The 23343-nt window shown below is 30.3% G+C and overlaps 1 protein-coding gene across 1 annotated transcript in view; it reads right to left on the bottom strand.

Moving 5' to 3' along the window:
• Window positions 1–23343, bottom strand: part of LOC106470105 (transportin-1-like) — a 57715-nt gene that overhangs the window by 5341 nt on the left and 29031 nt on the right. Inside the window, exons 11-18 of the mRNA XM_022398676.1 lie at window positions 21228–21302; window positions 20880–20966; window positions 20237–20344; window positions 16175–16333; window positions 13708–13795; window positions 11618–11716; window positions 8378–8473; window positions 4472–4547 (exon numbers count right to left, since the gene is read on the bottom strand). Coding sequence (XP_022254384.1) covers window positions 4472–4547; window positions 8378–8473; window positions 11618–11716; window positions 13708–13795; window positions 16175–16333; window positions 20237–20344; window positions 20880–20966; window positions 21228–21302 — 788 coding nt within the window. The remainder of the gene's footprint in view (window positions 1–4471; window positions 4548–8377; window positions 8474–11617; window positions 11717–13707; window positions 13796–16174; window positions 16334–20236; window positions 20345–20879; window positions 20967–21227; window positions 21303–23343) is intronic.

Genomic DNA, 23343 nt, shown 5'->3' with positions numbered 1-23343 from the left:
CTACCAGTAACCACATTATTCATTTCTAAGATTAACTGTTAAGTGTATCAATTATTTCATGAATTAAATGTGTATACCCTATTTACATAGAAATATTGTGTCATGTTTTCTCTTCACATAATTTCAAACAACAAAACCTCATTTTCATTACATTTAAGAGTTTCTATTTTAACCATTTCACAAGAGTTAAATGATGCTTGTTGTTTTTTTTGGAAACCAGTGTATCTAGCCCACAAGTGCTTGGATCAAAAGTCTACAGTATCCCATTGCTGATGACAATCCTACACTAAAAAAGCATTTTATTATTAAAAGTTATGGTATAAATGTCAAAAGTTAATGAAGCATTAGAAGCCAATTGGCCCAATATTTATGTTAATCATTGAAGGGAAAGTAGAAAAAAAAAATCCAAAGTTTGTGTTTTCTATTTTATTATTACCTCTAATGAGCAACACTCAGGTACAGTAATCTTAATCCCACTGCTAGCAAAATTGCACTGCAAATGCCAGATGGTAAAAGTCTAGCCAACTGGACCACATGCTAGTTGCCATCCCCATTTCCTGATATTTAGCCTTGGTATGTCATGCAGCTCAAATTGGTGTCACAAAACCAGCATGGCACCAGTAAGTGGAACAATCTTATATTATCCTTCTCTACCCAGAATCTTGACTGATACTTGACAATAAGAATCTGCAGATCTTCCTTCTGAAATGTAAACTAGCAAAACTGCAACACCAACCAAAAATATCCTTGTTTGTCTGTATTAATTTTGATACATGAACAAGTTGCTTTCATGTACAGCATTCTAAGAGAGGGTTCATTTTATTTCATAAACATTTACTAGCACATCATAAAAGTTTTAGTAATGGTATCCAAATGTAGTTTACCATTTAACAGAACCTGAGTTTGCGCCAAATAGTTTAAAGAATGTCTTTTTCTAAACAGTGACTTGTAGGGACAATATCCTTAGGAAAGGCAGAGTTCTTTCCGAGGACAGATTTCCATCAATTGAAAAAAAATTAAATTTGTAAAATAAAAAATTCGACTTCATTTAATTTCAATACCCAAAACCATTGGACGGACTTTGGAATATTCAGACGAACATTTACCGATATGCAACTTCAGAAAAACTGTGACAATTGTAGAGCAGCATTAAAGATATAGTTGATTGGTAGTTTTCTGAAGTAAAGGATGCATTACATCATAGCAGATGTGTTGTTGTAGTTGAACATGCGAGATTTTCATAAGTGTTTTATGCACAATTAACATGTCAATTTAGCAATGATCCCTTCAAAGTAATTCCTGTACACAGTCATGAAAGTAATAAAACTCGATCTAGATCAATGTTCACTTTATTTTGTCAGTAATAGGCTTAAAAATGTGAATGACTTAGTCTATAACAACGTAACTTAGTTGTAAGTCATAAAACTAAACAATCTAAAGTTAGTTTTAACAACAACGTCATTGTAAGCATGCTTAGTAAGCCTGTAAGGTCTTAATGCCTAACCCAAAAGTCCTAGACTAGATCTAATAGTATTTTAATATAAATCTACATCAAAATTCCATTATTTCCGTAGTGCCCAGTGGTAATTTTAACTTAGTAACTGGAACATTGTGACTGTAATAAGTCTGTGTTACTTGCAAAAAGGGTAGTTGGCTGAGGCAATGAAAATCTGCCAGTTGGTTTTAGAATAAAGAATACTGGAAGCCTGAGATCTTGAGTCTCAATTCTGTTTATTACATCTCATGAGCCAAAGTATTGTTTCATGGATAACTTAGCTGATATTCATGATATTTTAACAACACATTTCTCTGAGCAATAGGCTCCAGATAATGGCTCTGACTGCATTTCTGTGTTAAGCTGTTCACTTCCAGGGGACAAAACCCTAACCAGGGATATTAATGGAGCCTAGGTGACTTCCATACACCCAACCTATTTTGAGAGCACCTGTGGCACTCACCTCCCCTATATCTCCTCCCTGAGTGTTTTTAGTCAATTCAACTCCTCTCTGCTGCCATCCCTATCCTTGTAAAATATTATCAATTACAAATATGCTCATTTTCTACCAAACAAGTGAGCAATAAGCATTATAGCTAACTTGACAGAGAAAAACAAGAAGTTGTTTCATTAACCACTCAAGACACGCTAATGGTACAGAACACATACACACCTTCTTTGGAAAGCAGAATTTATACCAAATTTTCCCTTGCTAGTGCTTTACCATCATCCTTAAACAATTACAGGGAAGAAATTTTAAAATTTGCCAATTTGATTTAAGCAGAGAACTATTTCTTTATGCCTCTATAGACTGGATCATAAAATATTCCCCTAAGCTAACATTTAGAAAAATTACCTTATATTTATGACTTGAGCTCTGTGTAAATTTAATTATTTCTTTATACACAAGCCTACAAATATAATTAAGCATAATTTGCTTCAAGAAAATGTTTGGAGGGTCTCAATTTTTTTTAAAGAAAATAACATCAACAAGAACAGAAAGAACAACTTTGATAAGCTGTTATATGACAGTACTTGAGAAGACGGGATTCTGAATTATTTTAGCCATAAAAATATTATTAATTTTTATTATTGACACACCTTTATAAGACTTTATATATGAACATATATACAGAAACACACAAGTTTTTCTTTTAAACATTAAAAATTATAATTGTTGAATACCTCTGACATAAATTCACTTAACTAGTTAGATTGCTCTACTACTAAGGAAAGGGTTATTTGTTTCTCATTATTTTTTATTCAAGATAACTTTACTTCATAATATGTTCAAGATTATTTATGTCAGTTACTCACAGTGATAGAAGATTTATAATGGTACACATATTTCAATTAAAGAACATTTGACATTGGTCAAATTACATCTTTCAAGTTGTACAACCCAAAAATGATCAAACATTTATGCTAAGACTTGAAAGGAAATCTAACACTCATATGTATAAGTTAATGAATTTTCAAATTTATTTGCCTAACATCAAAACTATCTGAAAATCATAAAATTTTTTAGATTAACTTGCCATTAGTATTTTTTTCTTGTCTCTGCCATATGTTCAAACAATCCCTGATTTAAGTCACTTTTTAAAATCAAACTAAATTACTGACAGAGATCTAACCTTATGTCTTGTATAAGGTTCCTTAGGAGTTGATTTATGACAGCATCTTCCAGTAATTAAAAACAATAACCAGATAGACCAGTGTAACCAATTTTGAAAAATTAAGTTATATTCAATTATGTATGTGCAAAATAGGTGAACTCCAATAATGACTTAACAATTAAATTTCAAAATCCACTAAATAAAATTATTCATGTGTTCTTCAATAATTGAGTTTGACATTCTTCAAAATACTTGCTTTCATATTTGAAACTCCTGATTTTTCTGGGCAGGTTTGAACCTGCTTACATTTGAACTTTTCTATTTACTGTGTATTCACCAGATCATCTAGTAGTGAATTATTTTTGTACACCAAAAAATCAATTATCCAAATTTCAGAACTATTATTTTAAGGTATATTAAATAAGCTGTGTGTGTTAAACTCAAGTCAATACTTTTTCAATCAGTTTTTCTTTCATCTTACCCTCCCTCCATCTGTTCACCATTCATAATTTTTGAACAAGATGCTTTTTCTATGTGTGAGTGATGTATCATTTCCTGCACATAGGGTTATTTATATCTATCCAATAAGGATGAAAAGTAACATACAATTTAATGACCAAAATGGGTTAAGTATCACAAAATCCATACTAACCTTACCAGTTCTTTTCTATATAGATACATCTTGAAGCATTTAAACAAAATCTATAATTTTGCCCTCTCACTAGCTTTTACCTTTTTTTATTTATTGTCAAATAATTTCACTGTGTAGAACATCTTTAGTGAATTGTTGAAATTGACTCTATTTATAAAAGACTTGGGCAATTTCAAATACAATGTTCTGCCTAACAGAACTGGTTTAACATCTTAATCACCTTTGTACTTGGTAGCAAAAACAAAATTGTTTGTATGAATATCTTTTACCTTGTGGACAAATGAATGATGGAATCTGAGTAAATAACACTGAGTAGAGCTTCACTCAGAATATACTTCATTACTATAAACTCTAACTTTGTATAGGTCCCACCACTTTTCAAAATAAATACTTTAAATACACTCAAATGAAATATAGGAAACAAAACTTTAGGGTATTGTTAAAAATTAAAACAGGAAAAACAACAACTAAAAAACACACATTAACAAGAGAAAATGTGAGTTACAAAACCAAAACTATAATATGCAATTAGTTGAACATTAGGTACAGGACTGCACTACAGAGAAAGCCAAAAAATATCTAGAAAACAAACTATTAACATAATACTGAACATTCCATTTAAACTCTAAATTTTTTTAATTATTGAAAAAAAAAGAAAAAAATTTGTCTGAATGTTTGAAAAAGAATAAATAAAAAAACATTACACACCACGGGCGTATAAACTGCTGTAACATAGGGGCGACTTCTTCGGGACATACGTAACCAAGGCGGCCAATTGTTATGGCTACGTTACCAGGAAGACGGAACAAGACGAAGACGGTAAGCAAAAAATGGGAGAAAAAAGCAAATGACAACTCATAAACAAATACAAGAAAAATTATGAGCCTTAAAAACATTGAAAAGGTTATTAAAGAGAAAAACTGAATAGAATAAAAAACCTGCAGTGGCTTCACCCTCACAATTTTTCTTAAAGACTTATATCTGATATGCAGAGATTCTTGTAAGTGCGTAATACTGGATGAACTATGGGTAAAGAACAACAACTTGAGTAAAAATGTTAATAAAACAATCCACTAATAGACACATTCATATATCCTCAGGTGCACAAACTTGTTACAGCTGAAAGTTATATTAGTATATTTAGGTCACAAATGCAAGATTAAAAAATTTTAGTATTTAATATTAACAAATATACATTCCAATTAAGAAATAGTTTCCTCACTCATTCATGACTAAAAGTTTTAAATTCTTATTCAGATTTTCCAAAAAATTTACTTATTTGCTTTTATTCCCAACTTTCATCTTTCTTGTGTAAACTGGAAGTTTAATATCAGATATTACATGAAAAAGCCAATAAGTGAAAAGGGACAGGATTTCAACCCAGGACATCTGGCTAACAATAACCAGTAGTCTACCAACTGAGCTATCCAAACATACAAGTCATCCTCGTCAATGTTCACTTATAAGGCTTCATACTATAAGTATGATTACCATAATACATTGTGATCAGCACTTAACAAAATGATTTACCACCACCCAAACAAATTATACAGATTCTCTGACAAATTATTTTTTAAAGCACTGTATATTCTAAAAACATGCAAAAAAAAGAAACTAAAAAAAAGTGTTAAGTTACACTTAAGAAGGAAAGAAAGAAAACAGCATGTAAGTTTAAAAACTAAGCACTTCTACCAGATACTACAAAGGCAATTAAAACATTTTAATACTACTCAAGCATTACTACTTGTAACAACAATAAAACAAAAAACAAACATTTTAATACCCTTTAAATAACCATGTTCTTAACCCTAAAATTGGGAGTCAAGTGTACAGAGATTAGTGGATGTTTTGGTAGTCACAACAGCCAGCAAATGACAAAAGGCATTTAACCCTTTAAGTATAGACCTGGCTCTTCAGAGAGTTACATTCAAAATTTAAACAACCTTATTATCAATATATGTCAACAAAATTAGCATCTGAACATAGTTTATAATTCAACTTTTTATGTTATTCAAGTTTTATTATTTTCAAAATAAAATATTTAAAGAATTCTCAACCTTCACTTGTTATCAGGTGATGCATGTAAGCTCTCAATACTTCCCCTTTTAGTTTGTATAACTTCAATAATACAGCAACTACACTGTCTAAGTAATATATACACAATGTAAAAGTAATTACAAGGTCATATGTACAATTCAATTTCCTTACTTCCCTGTTTGCCTAGATATAACTTTTCCCAACCCACAACAGAAGCCATTTTTATCTGTCCTTAACTTTCAAGGCTCTTTTCAGAAACCATGTCTCCTTAATTGATGTATATATATTTATAACCAATAGAAAGTGCTTATTATATATTATAATCTTGCAAATAACTGTTCTTTTGAATTTGGCAGCAACAGATATTAGTCCAGAGGAAGTGTTTGGTCTGTGTGTAAGTAAAGCTTATGCTCATAGCATTAAAATAGCATTTTAAATTATAATTTATAGCTTAATTATAAAGCCAGATAACTTAGTTGTTTTTGGACAAACTGTTTTAATGATTTATGTATTATGTTTTAAAATGATTACTTGAAAGACATGAATTTTTGTTTAAACAATGAAAAACATGGGCTTAGCAAGCTAGTGTTCAAGTACAGAATTTCATGATATTTAGGTGTATGGGAATTTGTTGAGGTGTTTCTATTGTGATATGTTGTTTTTCATGGATGAATAAACTGTGTTGTACATGCCAGGCAATAAAAGTATAAATTAAACTAAATGTGGAAAGGTAAGCAGCTGAAACTGTGAGTAAAGGAAATTTGAAAAATTCTCCCAAAATGATGTTTATAAAGAAAAAAAGGTGTTATTCATTTTACTTCATAATTTTCAAAATTTCATTTTACTTTGTACTGATGAGTTAGTTAGTTATAATGTTATGGTTGATAACAAATAGCAAATAAAATATAAAGTTTTACCTAAAAAAAACTTGATATTTATTTAGGAGGTTCTAAAAGTTATGCAAATGAAATATTAGAACTCTAAGATGAAAAGAAATATTTTTAATCTTAGCATAAAAATCTGATTGACCCAGTTAAAGACCTCGAAAATTCACTGTAAAAATTAATTTTTTTTTGGCAACAAAAGACTTAATTAAAATGTTTACTAAAAGCTTGTCAAATTTTGTGAAGATACTTCAGTTCTAGCATACACAGCTACACGATTATCAAGGTTATGTAAAATGACTAACCCATATGCAAAGGGTTAAATTGCTTTTTGACAATAACTTTGTATTAGAATTTTTGAGCTCATCAGTTCACCTCTTACAGAGAAACCTGTTGAAAATGAAGCCCCCACCTATTTTCAGTGCTAAACTAGTAGATATATACTGGAGAATGTTTGCAGTCACAATCTTGAAGTTAAATTGACCAGAAAGAGGTTGCTCAAAAATGTTAGAATCCAATCAAAATAGGACAAGAAAACTGCAAAGCAAAAGAAATAGTAAGAATAAACTACTTTAATTAATTAAAAATATAATAATGGCAACTTTTACAGTAGGCAAGTTAAGATTTTAATACAATGTTTCGACCCATAGTATTCAGTCATCAAGTAAGATTATGACTCAATACCACGAGTCAAAATCTTGTAATTATTAAAATCAAACTGCCTACTACAAAAGTTGTTGTTATTTTATTTTTGATTAATTATTCAGTTCAGCAGGTGATTGACAGACTTAAATATGACTGATCATATTCAAATTACAATGGTATTTGGGTTTAAAAATCTGCGGTGTTCAAGAATCAGTAAAATCTTCTTCACCCCAAACCTCAACTAACCAGTTTCACTACATACTTCATAACAAATTGAACCCCAAAAACGTTACAAAGTTTTGTATCAGACACTGGTCTACTGCAATTTCCCTTCTTGAAAGTTACTGAAACATGGCAATTTCTGTACTATCAACTCACAATTTTAGGATTAAAGATCTGTTATTATGAGGTACATCATATATGTATACACATTTGCTTTAGAATTCTTTGATTATAGTGCTTTTACATGTCAGTAGAATAATGTCTGGTGAATGAGAAGGTTAACATTTTATAAATGTCAATGGTTATAAAAATAGTTACAAAATTTTATCAGAAGGCCTAAAAAATAAAATAAAAAAATCTGGAATATAGAGCAATATTTTTTAAAACTTTACTCATCGTTATTTAACTGCATATAATAAAATATTGAATTCTTTACAAAATGGAATGTTATCAATCTTCAATTTTTTTTACCAACATATGAACCCAATACAACCAAAAATACAAAACAAAAGCAAGCATTAATACCAGTCACAACAGTATTGCAATTATTTTTATAAATCTCCTGAATTCGTTTAAATATGTATGTTCACCTATGTCATATATTTTAAACATTTATGGTTAATGTATATCATATAACAAAATTATGTGATTAGCATGGCTTAACTATTTTTAAACTTTTCATTTCGAAGACAGCACCAACTAGGAAATATTTCACATAATAATGCTTTTACGAGCTGCTAGAATTTTTAGGTAAAATAACAAACAAGATTTTAGCACTAACTTATACATATTTCTTCAATTTTTAATAATACAACTAAACACATACCTGTATTTTCTAACAATGTTTTTGGTGTGTTTGGTTTATTGATGATCACAACCAACTGATTCAATACCATTGGAACATATGGCTTCATTTCAGAACCTACAACAACAAATACTGAATGAAACATATAGTGTGTTAAAATTTTCACAATTCCATTGATTTATAATGTTTAAAAAAGGCCTCACTCTTTAGCCCAACAGCTTTTAGAAGATAATGCAGTAAACAAATGAATGGTGGGGTTTTGTGACATTGCCATTATGTCGCTATTACAATACCCAGCATTATATGCATATCCACTTATTTATGTACCCATACAGTTTTGTTAAACGTAGTGTTTCGTGTTGCAGGGTTATATTCTAATGAGTACTGTTTAAGAAAAGGTGGCGTGCATTCTGTGGTTAGCTGAGCTGAAGTCGATGAAGTTGGTCCAACAACAATTTAGAAGAGAGTACAGCAAAGATCCACCACATGAAAACAACATATGAAGGTAGTTCAAGATTGTTTGCAGGGCTTTGAATGTCAGATTCTCCAACCAATGAATCATAAGAAACAGGCCAATTGTGTGGCCCCCAAGGAGTCCCGACCTCATGCCTCTTGACTTCTTTCTGTGGAGCCATGTGAAGAATACTGTGTCCAGTGAAAAGATTGCTGATTTGGCTCACTTACAACAAAGCATCACTAGAGCAATTGAAAGTGTTACACCAGATTTTTTGACCGAGTATGTACAGAAATTGATTTTCAATATGATGTGTGCCACGCTGTTAATGGTGCACACACTGAAGTTGTGTAATACCATTTTAAAAACCTTCTGAAATGGATAAAACTCCATTTACAAAAACTTTTGAAGTTGGTGAATCAAATAAACAGAAGTTCAATGTACAGTTAGAATCTGTTTTTTTTTTACCAATCTGTTTATAAAACCCCATCATTCATTTGTGTACACCCTGTATTTTGAATTGTGCTTTATGCTTTTAACTCTCTCGCATTGATGTTGTTCGAATCAACAACCTCGTAACCTCTTTTGTACTTGTTACAGTTTCCACACTTTAACTATTAATGCACATTATGTATCTTCAAAAAATTTGGCAGACTTTTAGTAAACATTACAAGACTTTTGTACACAAAAAATCAAATTTTAACGAATAACTTTTACTAAAGATTTGTCCATGAATATATGTAGTTTTTCTATATACTAGTCTAAGTGATTTCTGCATTAAGATAAAAATATTTTTCTCCGTCTCTAAAATCTCAAAATTTATTTGCTTAATCTCTCAAACTTCCTAAATAAATTTCAAACATTTTCTGTTCAGTAAAACTTTATATTTTATCTGTTATTTTCTCTAACCTAACTTTATAAAAGATTGTTCAATTTGATTGACCTCATAACAACCAAAAAATAAATCTAAATTACTCTTTTTTCTTTATAGAATGACTTCAAATTGTAATATGAAACTACATTTGTTTATCCTATATAGCTTTAATGTCATAACAGTATACATCTATTTATACTTAAATTTTATTGTTTTATTGCCCTTTGAACCCTGTCAAATTGCTATTCACACCATTATAAGTTGTAAATCACTCGGAGAACGTGCAGCTCAAATTACATTACACACGAGATACTTGCAAGCTGTTCATGAACATACCTCGTGAAAATTTTTTATTATATTATTATTATTATTTATTTCACCTCATCTAACCTTAAATAACATAACAAGTTTCCTATTTTTACATTTTAGTTACATTTATAATAACAAATAAAGAATACACATGAAAAACAAGAAAAAAAGTACTTATCTGGGTCTTCTTTTTTTTGCTGTCAACTATTGATGACATTTAACTCTACATTATTTTTTTATATTGATGGTAGTACTGCACTAGATAATGTTTTATTTAATTAAATAATGAACCAGAAAACACAGAATAATAATGGGCAAAAAGCAGACAATGTGCAATAATTATCACAATTTTTATGGCTTTCTAACTGCGACAAGAGCCATTAGGAATTCAGTTAAGCTCATCCACAAGTTTCCCATGGGAATCAAGCTTGAACTGGAGGAGAACTGACAATTCCCTGTACAGAAAACAACATAATATAATATGTAATTTCACAGATGGAAACCTTGACTTTCTGTTGTTTATAAATTATATTGTATTGATTGTAAGAGAGAACCAATGGATATGACAGGTGGGCACGGCAGAAGGGATCTGGTTGTCTATTTCATGGCTCTGTAACCAAATACAGTTGAAGGCTATGAAAATTATACTTTGCCTGAGTGATGATGATATTATAATTAGTAATTTATGTTAAATTTTGTACATCTTGGAGAGTTGGTAAATAAATTAGAGAAGAGGGGATGCCTAGAGAGCAAATGTCACAATTCTCACCTAGGGGAAATTCTAGATTTTTTTTTTAAATACTGCCTTATAAAAGTAAGAGCTTAAAACTTATATACTATTAAAATATGGATTATTAGCTACATTTTTATGCTCTGTTTATTAGTATACCATGAAAAGAAAGTAGCTTAATTAAATTTTGAATGTAATACACTAAAACCTCATGACATGCACAGAGAAAGATGCCCGTGGAGACAGGGATAAACAGTTCCGTATTTGATGTGTCTTGCAACCATATTTAACCCATTAAATAAAAAAGAAGTTTAGGTTAAATAAAGTACACAAATATAAGTTAGTAATAGGTATAAAAATATAAATTGTCTTCTTGAAATCTCCTACAAAATTCTGGAAACTATAGCTAATTAAAACACAATACACTTAGGCATAAATAATCCAATTGTTTCCTAAATCAAAAAACTCCACAGATAATAATCTTAATAAAGAGAAACTGAAAATTTCACAAAAGATATCAGTAATTTCAAACGTTTTGAGATGAATAAAAGATTACTTTTCCCCTTCCCTTAAAAATTAGTAAATCATCCAACTGCTTTTCAATGTCTTTATATTGTTCCTGTTATTTCTTAAAGTCTGTGGAAGAGTATGTAATGCTTATACCTAATGTTTCCCATACAACTATTTTAATTATAAACTTAGCTATCAGTGTGCTTTGACATTAAATCAAAACTTGAACATGAATAATAAAAACCGAGTTCTCTGCATCACTTAAATGAAACAAGATTAACATTTATCATTTATGAATCATTGGATATATTACATCCAGTGGTAACTTACAGCTTATTTTATCTTAATTTTAAAGAAGATAAATGATACACTCACATGACTTACCAAGTTTCACAGATATTTCACCAATGGCCCAGGTAGCATTGTTACAGACAGAAATAAACTCTGGGTTCAAATTCTGGCCAAGGATAGGCACAAAGTCGGCTAAAAAAAAAAAAATCAAATGATTTAATTTCATTTTACATATTTTACTGAATACAACAATGAAATTGCTTGTAATTTGTCAACCCATTATGACAAATTTCACCAAAGACAGTTTGGGCATAATTATCATACAAGTTATATCTATATACATACATATACAGTATATACTGAAAATGTCTCAGAAAACCTCAATTGCTCCTGTAGTTTTGATTTGTTGAATCTATAAAATAAAACCATTGCAGTTTAAAATGCTACAGACTTAATTAATTTTAAGAGAAATATGACACATATAACCACATATGACTAAATGCAGAAGATTTTTTAAAACTCTTCAAGATGTCTGATCTAATTACTATCACACACTGCCTTTAGTTTCTGTTCCAGTAATCACTATCAAAAATTTGAGATATTTCACCAAAAACAAAAATTTCTAATGCAGGTACATGTGTATATAAAGGATTTTTTTTTCAAAAAACATTTTTAGTACAGTGTACATAATGAGATGTTACCATGAAAATACTATAGTGAAGATAATTAAAATGCCCTTTACATGATGGTGGTTGTAGTTTAAGAAAAATGCAACAGACCTTAGTTGTTCCAGTACTATGTAGTACACAGTAGACAGACGAGGAAACCCCAGCCTATGACATCAGACAAGAGGACAGAAAAACAAAAGCTCATTGAATAATATACACCTAAAAATTGTTTCCCTGAAAAACCCACAGTTTGAATAAGCAGTCTCCAGAATGCTGCAGAAATGTGGCCTTTGGGGAAGAGTATCAGCAAGAAAGCCCTTACTGTGCAAAAAGAATACCTTTTGGAAAAGAACATGTATCCTGATTTTGGAATGACACAAGGTGCCTTGGACAGATGAGTCTACACCTGAACTGCTTGGTTCCAACCAGCATGTATATGTTCACCAAAGAGTCAATGTTATTCTGTAAAAGAAGCACCTTGTCAACAATCAAGTATGAAGGAGGTTCTGTGGTTGTTTGGGGTGCAATATCTGCAAATGGTGTTGGCTATCTTCAAAAAACTGATGGAACATAGATAAGCATAAATACTATAGTATATTAGTCATAATGTTATTCCCTCTAGAAAAAAACTGATTGAACCAAATTTCATATTCTGAGAAGATAATGATTCCAAGCACACTTCCAAGAAATCTTGATCATACTTGGCAAAGAAAAGCAAGCTCTGGATACCTCCAGAATTTAGCTCCATAAAACAAATCGTACCATTAATGTACTGCATGGAAAAGTACAAACTGTACTAAACAAATACTATGGAAACAGCTTCAAGAAAAAATAATCAAATACACAGGATACTTTGAGAAAACACAGACACAATGCCAAAAAGATACCAGGCTGTCAGTGATGCCAAAGATTGCCACACAAAACATTAGCATCAAAGAAACTTAAACACTACTTGTGTACTAATTTTGTACTAGTTTCTGTAACATAAATTTTCAATAATTACAAGCTAATTCCTTTAGCAAATCATTGACTACTTTATATGTAGAGCTCATAAAATGACAATCATTGAGGTGTTCTAATAAACTTGCATTATTGTAAATATAAGATTTCTCACTTTTTACTGCAAATGATTATGTGTGAATAAAAACCATTAGCTACTATTTTGATTGTGAATTACAGGGTCAGACAGTACGAATACTTTATGCTTACATGAAACATTTCAAATTCAAATAAATGTCATAATTTCCCATCGCAACTTCATAAATTGCACATTTTCTTTAATTACTTAAAGACACCAACTCCCCCCCCCCTTTTTTTTTCACTAACAACATGACAAAAAACAGCATTCCTTTTTTACTGGCATCTGTTTTATCAGTAACAAAAACAATCTATAGATCTTTAAGTAAAAGTATGTCATACATTACATTTTAATGTCAATACACTACTGACACTTAAATGTGTCAAGTAGAAGCAAAAAACTTTCATGACTGAGAAAAGAAACAAGCATAAACTTACAGATACATGGATTTACATGTTGAAAACATGCTTTGCTGAGATCACCAAGAAGAGCAAAGGAGCTTTGCCTTACTTCGGGTATTGGATCCTGTATGTAAAAAAACAATGTGTAATTCAAGACAAATAAAACTGCAAATAAAAATTAATTAAAAATGTTTTTATTCAATGCAGATATTTGTTTAATACTATCATAACCAGTGTGTGAATTTCAGGCATTTTCTGCAAACCTGCATATCAAATTTTGATATTTAAATTCTATTTCAACAAATTTTTACTTAAATATGTATCAGAATGATATTTTAGAATAATGTAATATTTACTTAGTATATATATCACAAATAAAATAATGTTTCAACATCATCATGCAGCTCTGTAGTCTCACCTATAAATAATGCATTTACAACTTTTTTTTTACTTATTCATCTTTAGGTTTTACTTGATAAAATACTAACTGTTAGAAATATATTGATCCCTATCTTGATTTTCCACATCATATAGCATCTAATTATTTTGTGTGTGTGTGTGTGTGCAACAGATGGATGGAGTGGGGGTTAAACAGTCCTAATACAAATCAGCTTAATCATTTATAAAGTGCAGACCTGGCTCTTTTGTGCATATCCAGATACCTTAGTTTACATTTCAAATTGAAACAATTTTATTATCAATGTAGGTCAACAAAGTTAAAATCCAAACAGTTTATAATTCAAGTTTTTATATGCCTAAGTTTAAATTCCTTAACTTCAAAATAAAGCACTAAAAAAATTCTCAATCTTTACTCTTCTTTTCACATGATGGGCATGCACTCTCAATTCTTCCCCCTTTTAAGTTGTATAATTTTAACAGTACAGCACATAGACTGTCTAAATAATATTAACACTATTTATAAATAATGAAAGGGTCAAATGTACAATTTCAACATCTTAACTTCTCCATTTGCTGAGATATCGATAAATTTTCCCAACCCACAACAGAAGTCCTTCCCATCTATCCTTAACTTTCAAGACAGTTTCCAAATGCATGTATTCTTATTTAACATACATGTTTATAACCTACAGAAAGAGCTTAAACTCTATTTCAAGTTTGCAACCATCCTTTTGAATCTGGCAACAGGAGATATTAGTCCAGACAAAGTATATACATATAAACAAAGTTGATGCTCATAGCACTGATGATTTTTTAACCTACTTATAGTTTAATTAGAAAACCAGTTAAATTAATTGTTTTTAGACATTCTATTGTAGTGACTTATGTATTATTTATCTTCTAAAATGCACAATTTAAAAGTACTCAAATTCTTGTTTCAACAACAAGCTACTTAGAGAAAAACCAATTTAGCTACACGTGCAACTGCACAATTTCACATCTTGCAATACAAGAACCTGATGTGTTTCCACTGTGATGTGATGCTTTCTAGGGATAAATATTCTACTTAACTTAGTAAAACCATAAAACTAAAATAAACTATACATTAAAAGGTAAACAGTTGAAGAAGTGAAGAAATAAAAAATCTCTCAAAATGATAGCTTCAAAGATAGCTTCATTATATTTCATAATTTTTCAAATTTCATTTTACTGTACATTGATGATTAAGCTACAGTTAGCATTAGGATGGAAAACATAATAGCAAATATAATGTTTTACCTTAAAGAAACTTTTGATATTCATTTAGAAAGTTCTAGAGATTATGCAAACTAAATAAATATGAAAACTGTAAGGTCAAAAGAAGTATTTTTATTCTTATGATGAAAAGCACTTTGCACTCATATTACTCATTAAAGCTACATGAGTATTCTTCTATGACATGACAACAGGTAAGGATAACTTTTGTACAAGTTAAGTATGATAAGTTAGTGTGCACCTCACTAAACAGATCATGGGCAAAAAACTTACCTGCACACACTACAAAAATAACTACTCTGTATGACTACAAAGAACCTCCATTAGACCAATAAACAGCCCTAAACAAGACTTACCTGCACACACTACAAAAATAACTACTCCATATGACATGAAGACCTTCCATTAGACCAATAAACAGCCCTAAACAAGATTTACCTGCACACACTACAAAAATAACAACTCTGTATGACCATGAAGACCTTCCATTAGACCAATAAACAGCCCTAAACAAGACGTACCTGCACACACTACAACAATAACAATTCTGTATGACCATAACACCTTCCATTAAACCAATAATTAGCCATAAACAAGACGTACCTGCACACACTACAACAATAACAACTTTGTATGACCATGAAGACCTTCCATTAGGCCAATAATCAGCCCTAAACAAGACTTACCTGCACACACTAAAACAATAACAATTCTGTATGACCATAACACCTTCCATTAAACCAATAATTAGCCCTAAACAAGACTTACCTGCACACACTACAACAATAACACCTCTGTATGACCATAAGACCTTCCATTAGATCAATAATTAGCCCTAAAAAAGACTTACCTGCATACACTGGAACAGAAGCTGCATAATATTGCTGGACAAAACCAACTGTTCCATGTGACCATTGAGACCTTCTGCTAGACCACTGAGCAGATCCAGAGCTACTATCATAAAATCTTTGTCTGGTGCCTCAAACTGGTCGGGATGTGCAGCATTCGCCTAAACAATCAATGACTAAATTAATCAACTACCTTTAACCTTTATAAATCTTACACAGTTTAATATATCAGAATATCTTTTGTATAACTCATAATTTTTCTCATTTAGTTAAGAATCTGAATAATTCATTGAAATCAAGAATAATTACAACTAAACACTATTATACGAAAGCAATTTCTACAATATAAATTTTTTTTAACATTTAATGTTTGAAGAATTATCTGAAGCTGCTTATCCTGTACCAGCCATAAAGAAATAATTTTGATGCAGTCATACTGAAAACATATATAAGAAATATTTCTAAACATTTCAGATTTTTTTTTCACTAAGAATACTGAAATAATGTACTTAAACATGATACAATTCTATTGCAATATTGTATGTATAAACCTCTGATTTTTAACATAGTTCTTCAGTGACTTATGTACAATGATATTTCAACAAAAAATGTACAAAAGTTGTATTTTTAGAGCAGTAAACTTGATTGTATAAACTTAAAAGGTTATTTTAGTAAAATGGTCCAGGAGGTAAGAAATGCCTTTAGTCACAATAAAAACATTGTTTCAGAAAAATCATTTCAGAAAGAAAAAAAGTAACAATTACAGCAATTTTTTTCAAGAATTGTACCCTAAAACTATTTCTAAAGTTTGTGACAATTTCAATTCTATGTGACGACCAAAGCATGTTTGTAAAACTTTTTACAGAGTTACATTCAAAATTTAATTAAACATTTTCATTAACAATGAATGTTAACCTTGAAGTACATGCATGGCTCTTTTGCACATTACATTGTTTTACAGTTACATTCACAATTTAACACTCTCACTACAAGCTCAGTAGAATCAACAGAGTTTGTGACCTAAATTGACTGTTATAGTTTACATACTATAACTTCCAATATGTTATGTGTATCTTCATGCAATTTTGCAAGCTTTCAGTAACAATTAAATCTTTTGTAGACAAAAAATTCTGAATTTTTGATGAAGTATTTTCACTAAACATATCTCTGTGAATATATGGAGACAAAGTGTTGACTGCTCCAAGTGCAAAGTGATTTTTATTTTACAAATAAAAATACTTTTTTTTCATATGAAAATTGTCATATTTCATTTGCATAGTCTCTAAAACCTCCTAAATAAATTTCAAACTTTTTTTTGGAAAACTTTATAATTTATGTTATTTTCTCTTCTGTAACTCATAGGAGGTTGGTCAATTTGATTGACCTCCTAACCACCAGTAAAAAATTCGAAATAAATCTAAATTTCCATTTTTTCATTCTAAAATGACATAAATTGTAACATAAAACTACAATTGCTTATCATAAATAGCTTAAAACTCATAATCATATACATCTGTTTCTACTTAAATGTTACTGTTTTTCTGCCCTTTGAACCTTTCTAACTAAAAATCCCACCACACAAGTTATGTCACTTGGAGAATATATAGTTCACTTTACCCTATCAAATTATGTAATGCATGGGTTACTCATGAGTTTTTCTCGAGTATTCCTCGTACAAATTTATCATTATTCTTTACCTAATATGACCTTATGTAACCTAAAACGTTTCTACTTTTTACATTTTATTTGCTTTTACAATAATAAATAAAGAATACACATGAAAAACAAGAAATAAAGTACTTACCTAGATTTTTTTCTTTGCTTTTGACTGTTGATTACAATTAGCTCTACTTTTTTTTTTTATACCAATGGTAGTACTACACTAAACTTTTTACTTAATTAAATATTGCACCAAAGAACACAGAATAATAAAGTGCAAAAAGTAGATGTCCCATAATTATTAAAATTTTTCTGGCTTTCTAATTATGCGACAAGAGTCGTTAAAACTTCAGCTAAGCTCATCTACGTGTTTCCTGTGGGAATAAAGGTTGAACTGAAAGAGAAACTGACAATTCTCTGTACAAAAACATCATAATAAAATACACCATTTGATAAATTAAAACCTTGGCTTTCTATTGGTTATACATGATATAGTATTAAATGTCAGAGAACTACTGGCAATTTGTGAAAGTGAGGAGAAAGTAGAAAATAATACCTCTCTTGCCATGCACGCCTATCACATCCTCTCTTCCACGAATTGCCAAGTTCTCTCTGATGTTTAATACTATCTATATTATTTATAAATAGAAAGCTAAAGTACTATTGTTACAAATTACATATTATATTATGTTGTTTTCTGTATAGTGAATTGTTTATTTCGCTTCCAGTTTAAACTTTATTCCCACAAGAAACACTTCAACGAGCTTAGCTGAATTTTTAACGGCTCTTATCAAATACTTAGAAAGCCAGAAAAATTATGATACTTACCAGATATTGTGTTCTTAGGTGCATTATTTAATTCTCTTGCAACAGATTTGGTCAATTCGACCTAAAAATTGAACAAAATTACCTTTGGAGTTTCCATACTATAGCTTCTAATGTATTTTGTGCATCTTCACGAAATTACAAATGTTTCAGTAAGTTATTAAGAGTCATTTGTAGACAAGAAAATCAGAATCTTTAAGTATTTTTTACTAAAAATATGTCCATAAGCATATGGAATCAGGGTTTTGACTGCTCTAAGTGCAAAGTAATCTTTATTTTAAGATTAAAATACTTTTCATCATTCAAAATTTTCCAATTTCATTTGCATAATGTCTAAAACCAACTTCATAGTCACAAGAAATTGAAATAAGTCTGAAACACCCTTTTTCCTTTCTAGAATGACTTCAAATTGTAACATGAAACTACATTTGTTTATCCTAAACAGCTTTAAACTCGTAACAGTATACATCTGTTTGTATTTAAACTTTATTGTTTTACTAGTGAACCCATGGACTTATGGCCCACACAGACCCACTATAATGCAAATTTAATGCTTGAACTACTGTTTTGCACATTTTCAGTTAAAAGATCATTGCTGCTATGATGTAAGTTTAATTTCTTTAACCAAGTTATGAATGGTAATTAATAGGCCAACTTATTTCCGTGCTCTAATGCAAATTAATGCCAAATTTTGGGTTCACTTTTGGAAAATCCCAGTAAGTGTTTTCACAAAATACCCAGGTTTCCTAAGGGGTTGAGTGAAAAATTTTACATTTGTGCAAACCCTGAGGCTAAAATGATTTGTTTGGTATACCTAAAAGTCAGTGCAGCCAGCAGTTTAAGGAGGAGTTACGTGACACAAACACACATGAACACTGAATCTTGTTATATAGATTGTCTTTTGAACTATGTCTATCCGATATTCCTGCCATAAAATTTGTAAATCAATTGTAAACATGGAGCACACGTCACCCTATAGAATTACATAATGAACAGGCTAATCATAAGATGCTTGCAAGCATACCTCATGGAAAATTTTCATAATTATTATTATTCATTTTACCTAATCTAACCTAAAAAGTTTCTACTTCTTACATTTTAGTTACTTTTTTATAATAAATAAAGAATACACACGAAAAACAAGAAATAAAGTACCTATCTGGGTCTTTTTTTTTCTTGCTGTCAACCAACTGTTTTTATTTAACCATAAGAATAAAGTAGTTTAATTAAATTTTGAATGTAATACTAAAAACCTTGTGAGATGTGCAAAAAAAGATGTCCATGTAGAGAAGGTTAAGTATAATGAAATCAAGAAGTTTTTCCGTTTCTATTTTTCAGACCTCACAACATAGCTGTAATAAACCTAGTATGATACACTGGCATTATAACTACACTGTTAGAAGTTTTCAGGATCATAAATCCACAGTGAAGAACAGTGGTGTAAAACTAATAAATTTTGTATGAATAATCATTATTTCACTCTTATTTAAGATATTTTCTTTCATTACTTTAAATATTCTGTATGTAACTGAGTCAACTTTAACGATATATGTACACCAGAAATCAAAATACATTCTTACCATATTTTGATTAAGTGTCTGTTCCACAAGAGACACGCAACGCTTAAAAACTGGTTCACAATATGGAAGAAAACCTGCCTGAAGAGCTGTTGCAACACTGGACAAACACTAATTAGAGAACAAAAATGTATATATATATATTCATTAAAAATCAGAGACTACTAACTTGCAAACAGTAACTAACATGCAAGGCATAAAGCAGACTGAAAAATAATTTTTCCTTATGTAACAAACATGGCTGTGTAACAATTATTTTTGTTGGTTTTTTAATATTCAAATACTCATTATTTTGGTAATATCTATTTCAGTAAGGTGTTGAAACATTTCACATCTGTCAACTGTTGGTATTTTCAATCTAAACAGCACTCTATGTGACATGGTCTAAATGGCTAAGTTAGACTTCCCTACGAATCAGACATAGCCATCCCAAATTGTGAACTGCTGTCCAGATGGAGCACCAAACTGGTAAATACTGGGATTATATGCCACAGGTATAATGTCCCACCAACTGAACTTGACCTTAAAGTTTGCTTGCAACACACAGAAAACAATAAAGAGGTTTTACAATGAGAGTTTTACTGCTTTTCATTTTCTTCAAATTTGTATCCACGCTAGAAAAAAATTATTTCACAGATTTACTTACTTCTAGTAGAGGAAAGAGATCCTTGTCATCATCCTTTAGAATATTCCATTTCTGAATTAGCGGGGGCATTAAAAGGTTGATGTATTCCTATAAACATACAGAAACAGAGGTATTAAGACTAGATCTCTGTGTGTGGATAATCTACTTGGACTTTCAGGTGTAAAAACTCTTGGAATAATAAATTCATATTTGAAAGCATGAAATTAGTAATTAGTTGCCATATATCACAAGAGTTAAAAGAAAAATAGAGCCAAATTCAACTTCACCTTAAAACCAAAAATGTTTACCATATTTACTGTAACAAATATATAAATCTGTTACTTTATTCAACAGTATTCAATAGTTTACCTGCTTATTAAGATGATGTCCCACAGAGTCAGCCAGAGTTCCAATAGCATCATAGAGAATTAGGAGGTTTTTGTGCTGTAAGATTTAAAATGAATATGTACATAAACCATTTAGAAACAATCCTTTATCTTTTAGTAAGACATGTACCAGTTGTAATCCCTATGTGAATGGTGAGGTCAAAGTGTGTATGTCATGACCTTTCTAACTCTATACCTTTTTACACCATTTTTAAATTCCATTCTACATATGGTAGTGTTACATTCAAAACTTAATTAAGTCATTTTACTATCAATGAAATTAACATAATTTGAATTTTTATGTTATCTAAGTTATAATTCCTTTTTTTCAAATGAAACATTAAAAAAAACTTCAACTGCAGTTTCATGTCATGTGATAAACCCGCTATAAAAAATCTCAACTTTAGCAGCGGTTCACTCTTAGCCACACAAGCTGGCAATGTAGACGAGCGTCAAGACTCTCATGAATGTGTTTCAACTACTGCCACGCAAGATACAAAGTCTTACAACTGTACTCACTGGGAAAAAGAAATAAACTTTCCAACCCTTGATGGTTGCCACACACACCTTCTATATTTTGCCATGAAATCTACATGTAGTTACTATACACACATATATATATATATATATATATAGTAATTAAAAAAAATCTCACTTTACACTATACTCTGCCAATGGTTAACTTTAATTTGGAAAACAGTTTTTCTCATGTGTACATGTAGCTGCCATTAGTAATGTTGTCTGTTTGATCGACTACAACAGTTACAGTGGTTTCTTACTTAAATATGTTAAGGCTACAGAGGCAATTAAATTATATTTAGGTCTTACTTTTATATTTTAGTTAATTATGTATTATTTGTGTTTTCAAAAGGTTTAATGATATTTATAAGTTTAACTTCTTTAACACAAGATGGTGTTATTATTATTATAATGCAAAGCATTAGTGAAACGAGTTTCTGCAGAGGAGTCACAGTATGATAATAAAACCCTGTGTGCACCAGTTGACGTATCAGCATAAATAATAAGAGACAAGAATTGGAAATTAAAATTAAAAATAAACCAAGTGAAAAGATAAAGACATGAAATTACACATATTAAATCAGCTAAAAGATATGTACATATTTTCATATCTTAATTTTAAACATGTCATTGCACTGTACTTTGATGATAATGGGTAGAGTTAGTGATATAGTAAAGAAAATAAAATATAAACAGTTGCCTTATAAAAACTTTTGATACTGATTTAGGTGGTTCTAGAGATTATGCAAATGAAATGTGAAACTGTAAGATAGCAAATAGTATTCTTATACTTCATATAAAAATCACCTTGTAGGTGAACTAGTCAAGAGTCCGGGAGCAAATAACTACATTAAATATTGATTTTTTTTTATATTAAAAATCGTACAAAAAATAAAATTAAAATATTTAATTTTTCTGAAACTACATATTTTTAGAAATGTTCTTGTCAAATTATAACCAATTTCATCAACTAGTTTTATTTTTGGAATGAAATATGACAAGAGCAACGTCATCTTCTAAGAATAAAAGAAGTCGAACGCCAAAGGGTTACATACAGTTACATTCAAAGTTTATATTAAAAACTTTATTATTAATTTATGTCAATAAACTATGCATCAAAACACAGCATATAATAAAAATTTTGACACATTTGCCAATACAGCAATTTTAACCCAAGTGCTAATCTAATAATGTACACTGACTTGCATTGTTTACTTGTGTCACAGGTATCAGAAATAGGCTTCAATTCCAAGAACTGTTCAGCAAACCTATTCTTTTCAATGACCATCATATCCATAAAATCCTCAGTCCCAAACAGTTTGAAAATGCCAATAGGAACAGCCTCTGGCAGCAATTCTGCAACCACTTGAGGCTGTATAGTAAAAGAAATATCAGTTTGACTAATACATGTGACCTGGACAGTTTACTATCTATCAACTGATGATGATATTCCTGGATCGGCAGTGTCAACTACAGACAAATTAGCTTGAAAGTTTGCCTGGTCTGTACAGTCCAGGCCTCTTTCATCATCAGACTCAGAGTCAAATAATTACTATCCCTATCTACACTGTCCTCCTCAA

The sequence above is a fragment of the Limulus polyphemus genome, unplaced genomic scaffold (genome assembly GCF_000517525.1).
Source record: "Limulus polyphemus unplaced genomic scaffold, Limulus_polyphemus-2.1.2 Scaffold3824, whole genome shotgun sequence".
Taxonomy (NCBI): Eukaryota; Metazoa; Arthropoda; class Merostomata; order Xiphosura; family Limulidae; genus Limulus; species Limulus polyphemus.
The sequence above is the reverse complement of the archived record's forward strand: the minus strand, read 5'-3'. Positions and strand labels throughout refer to the sequence as shown.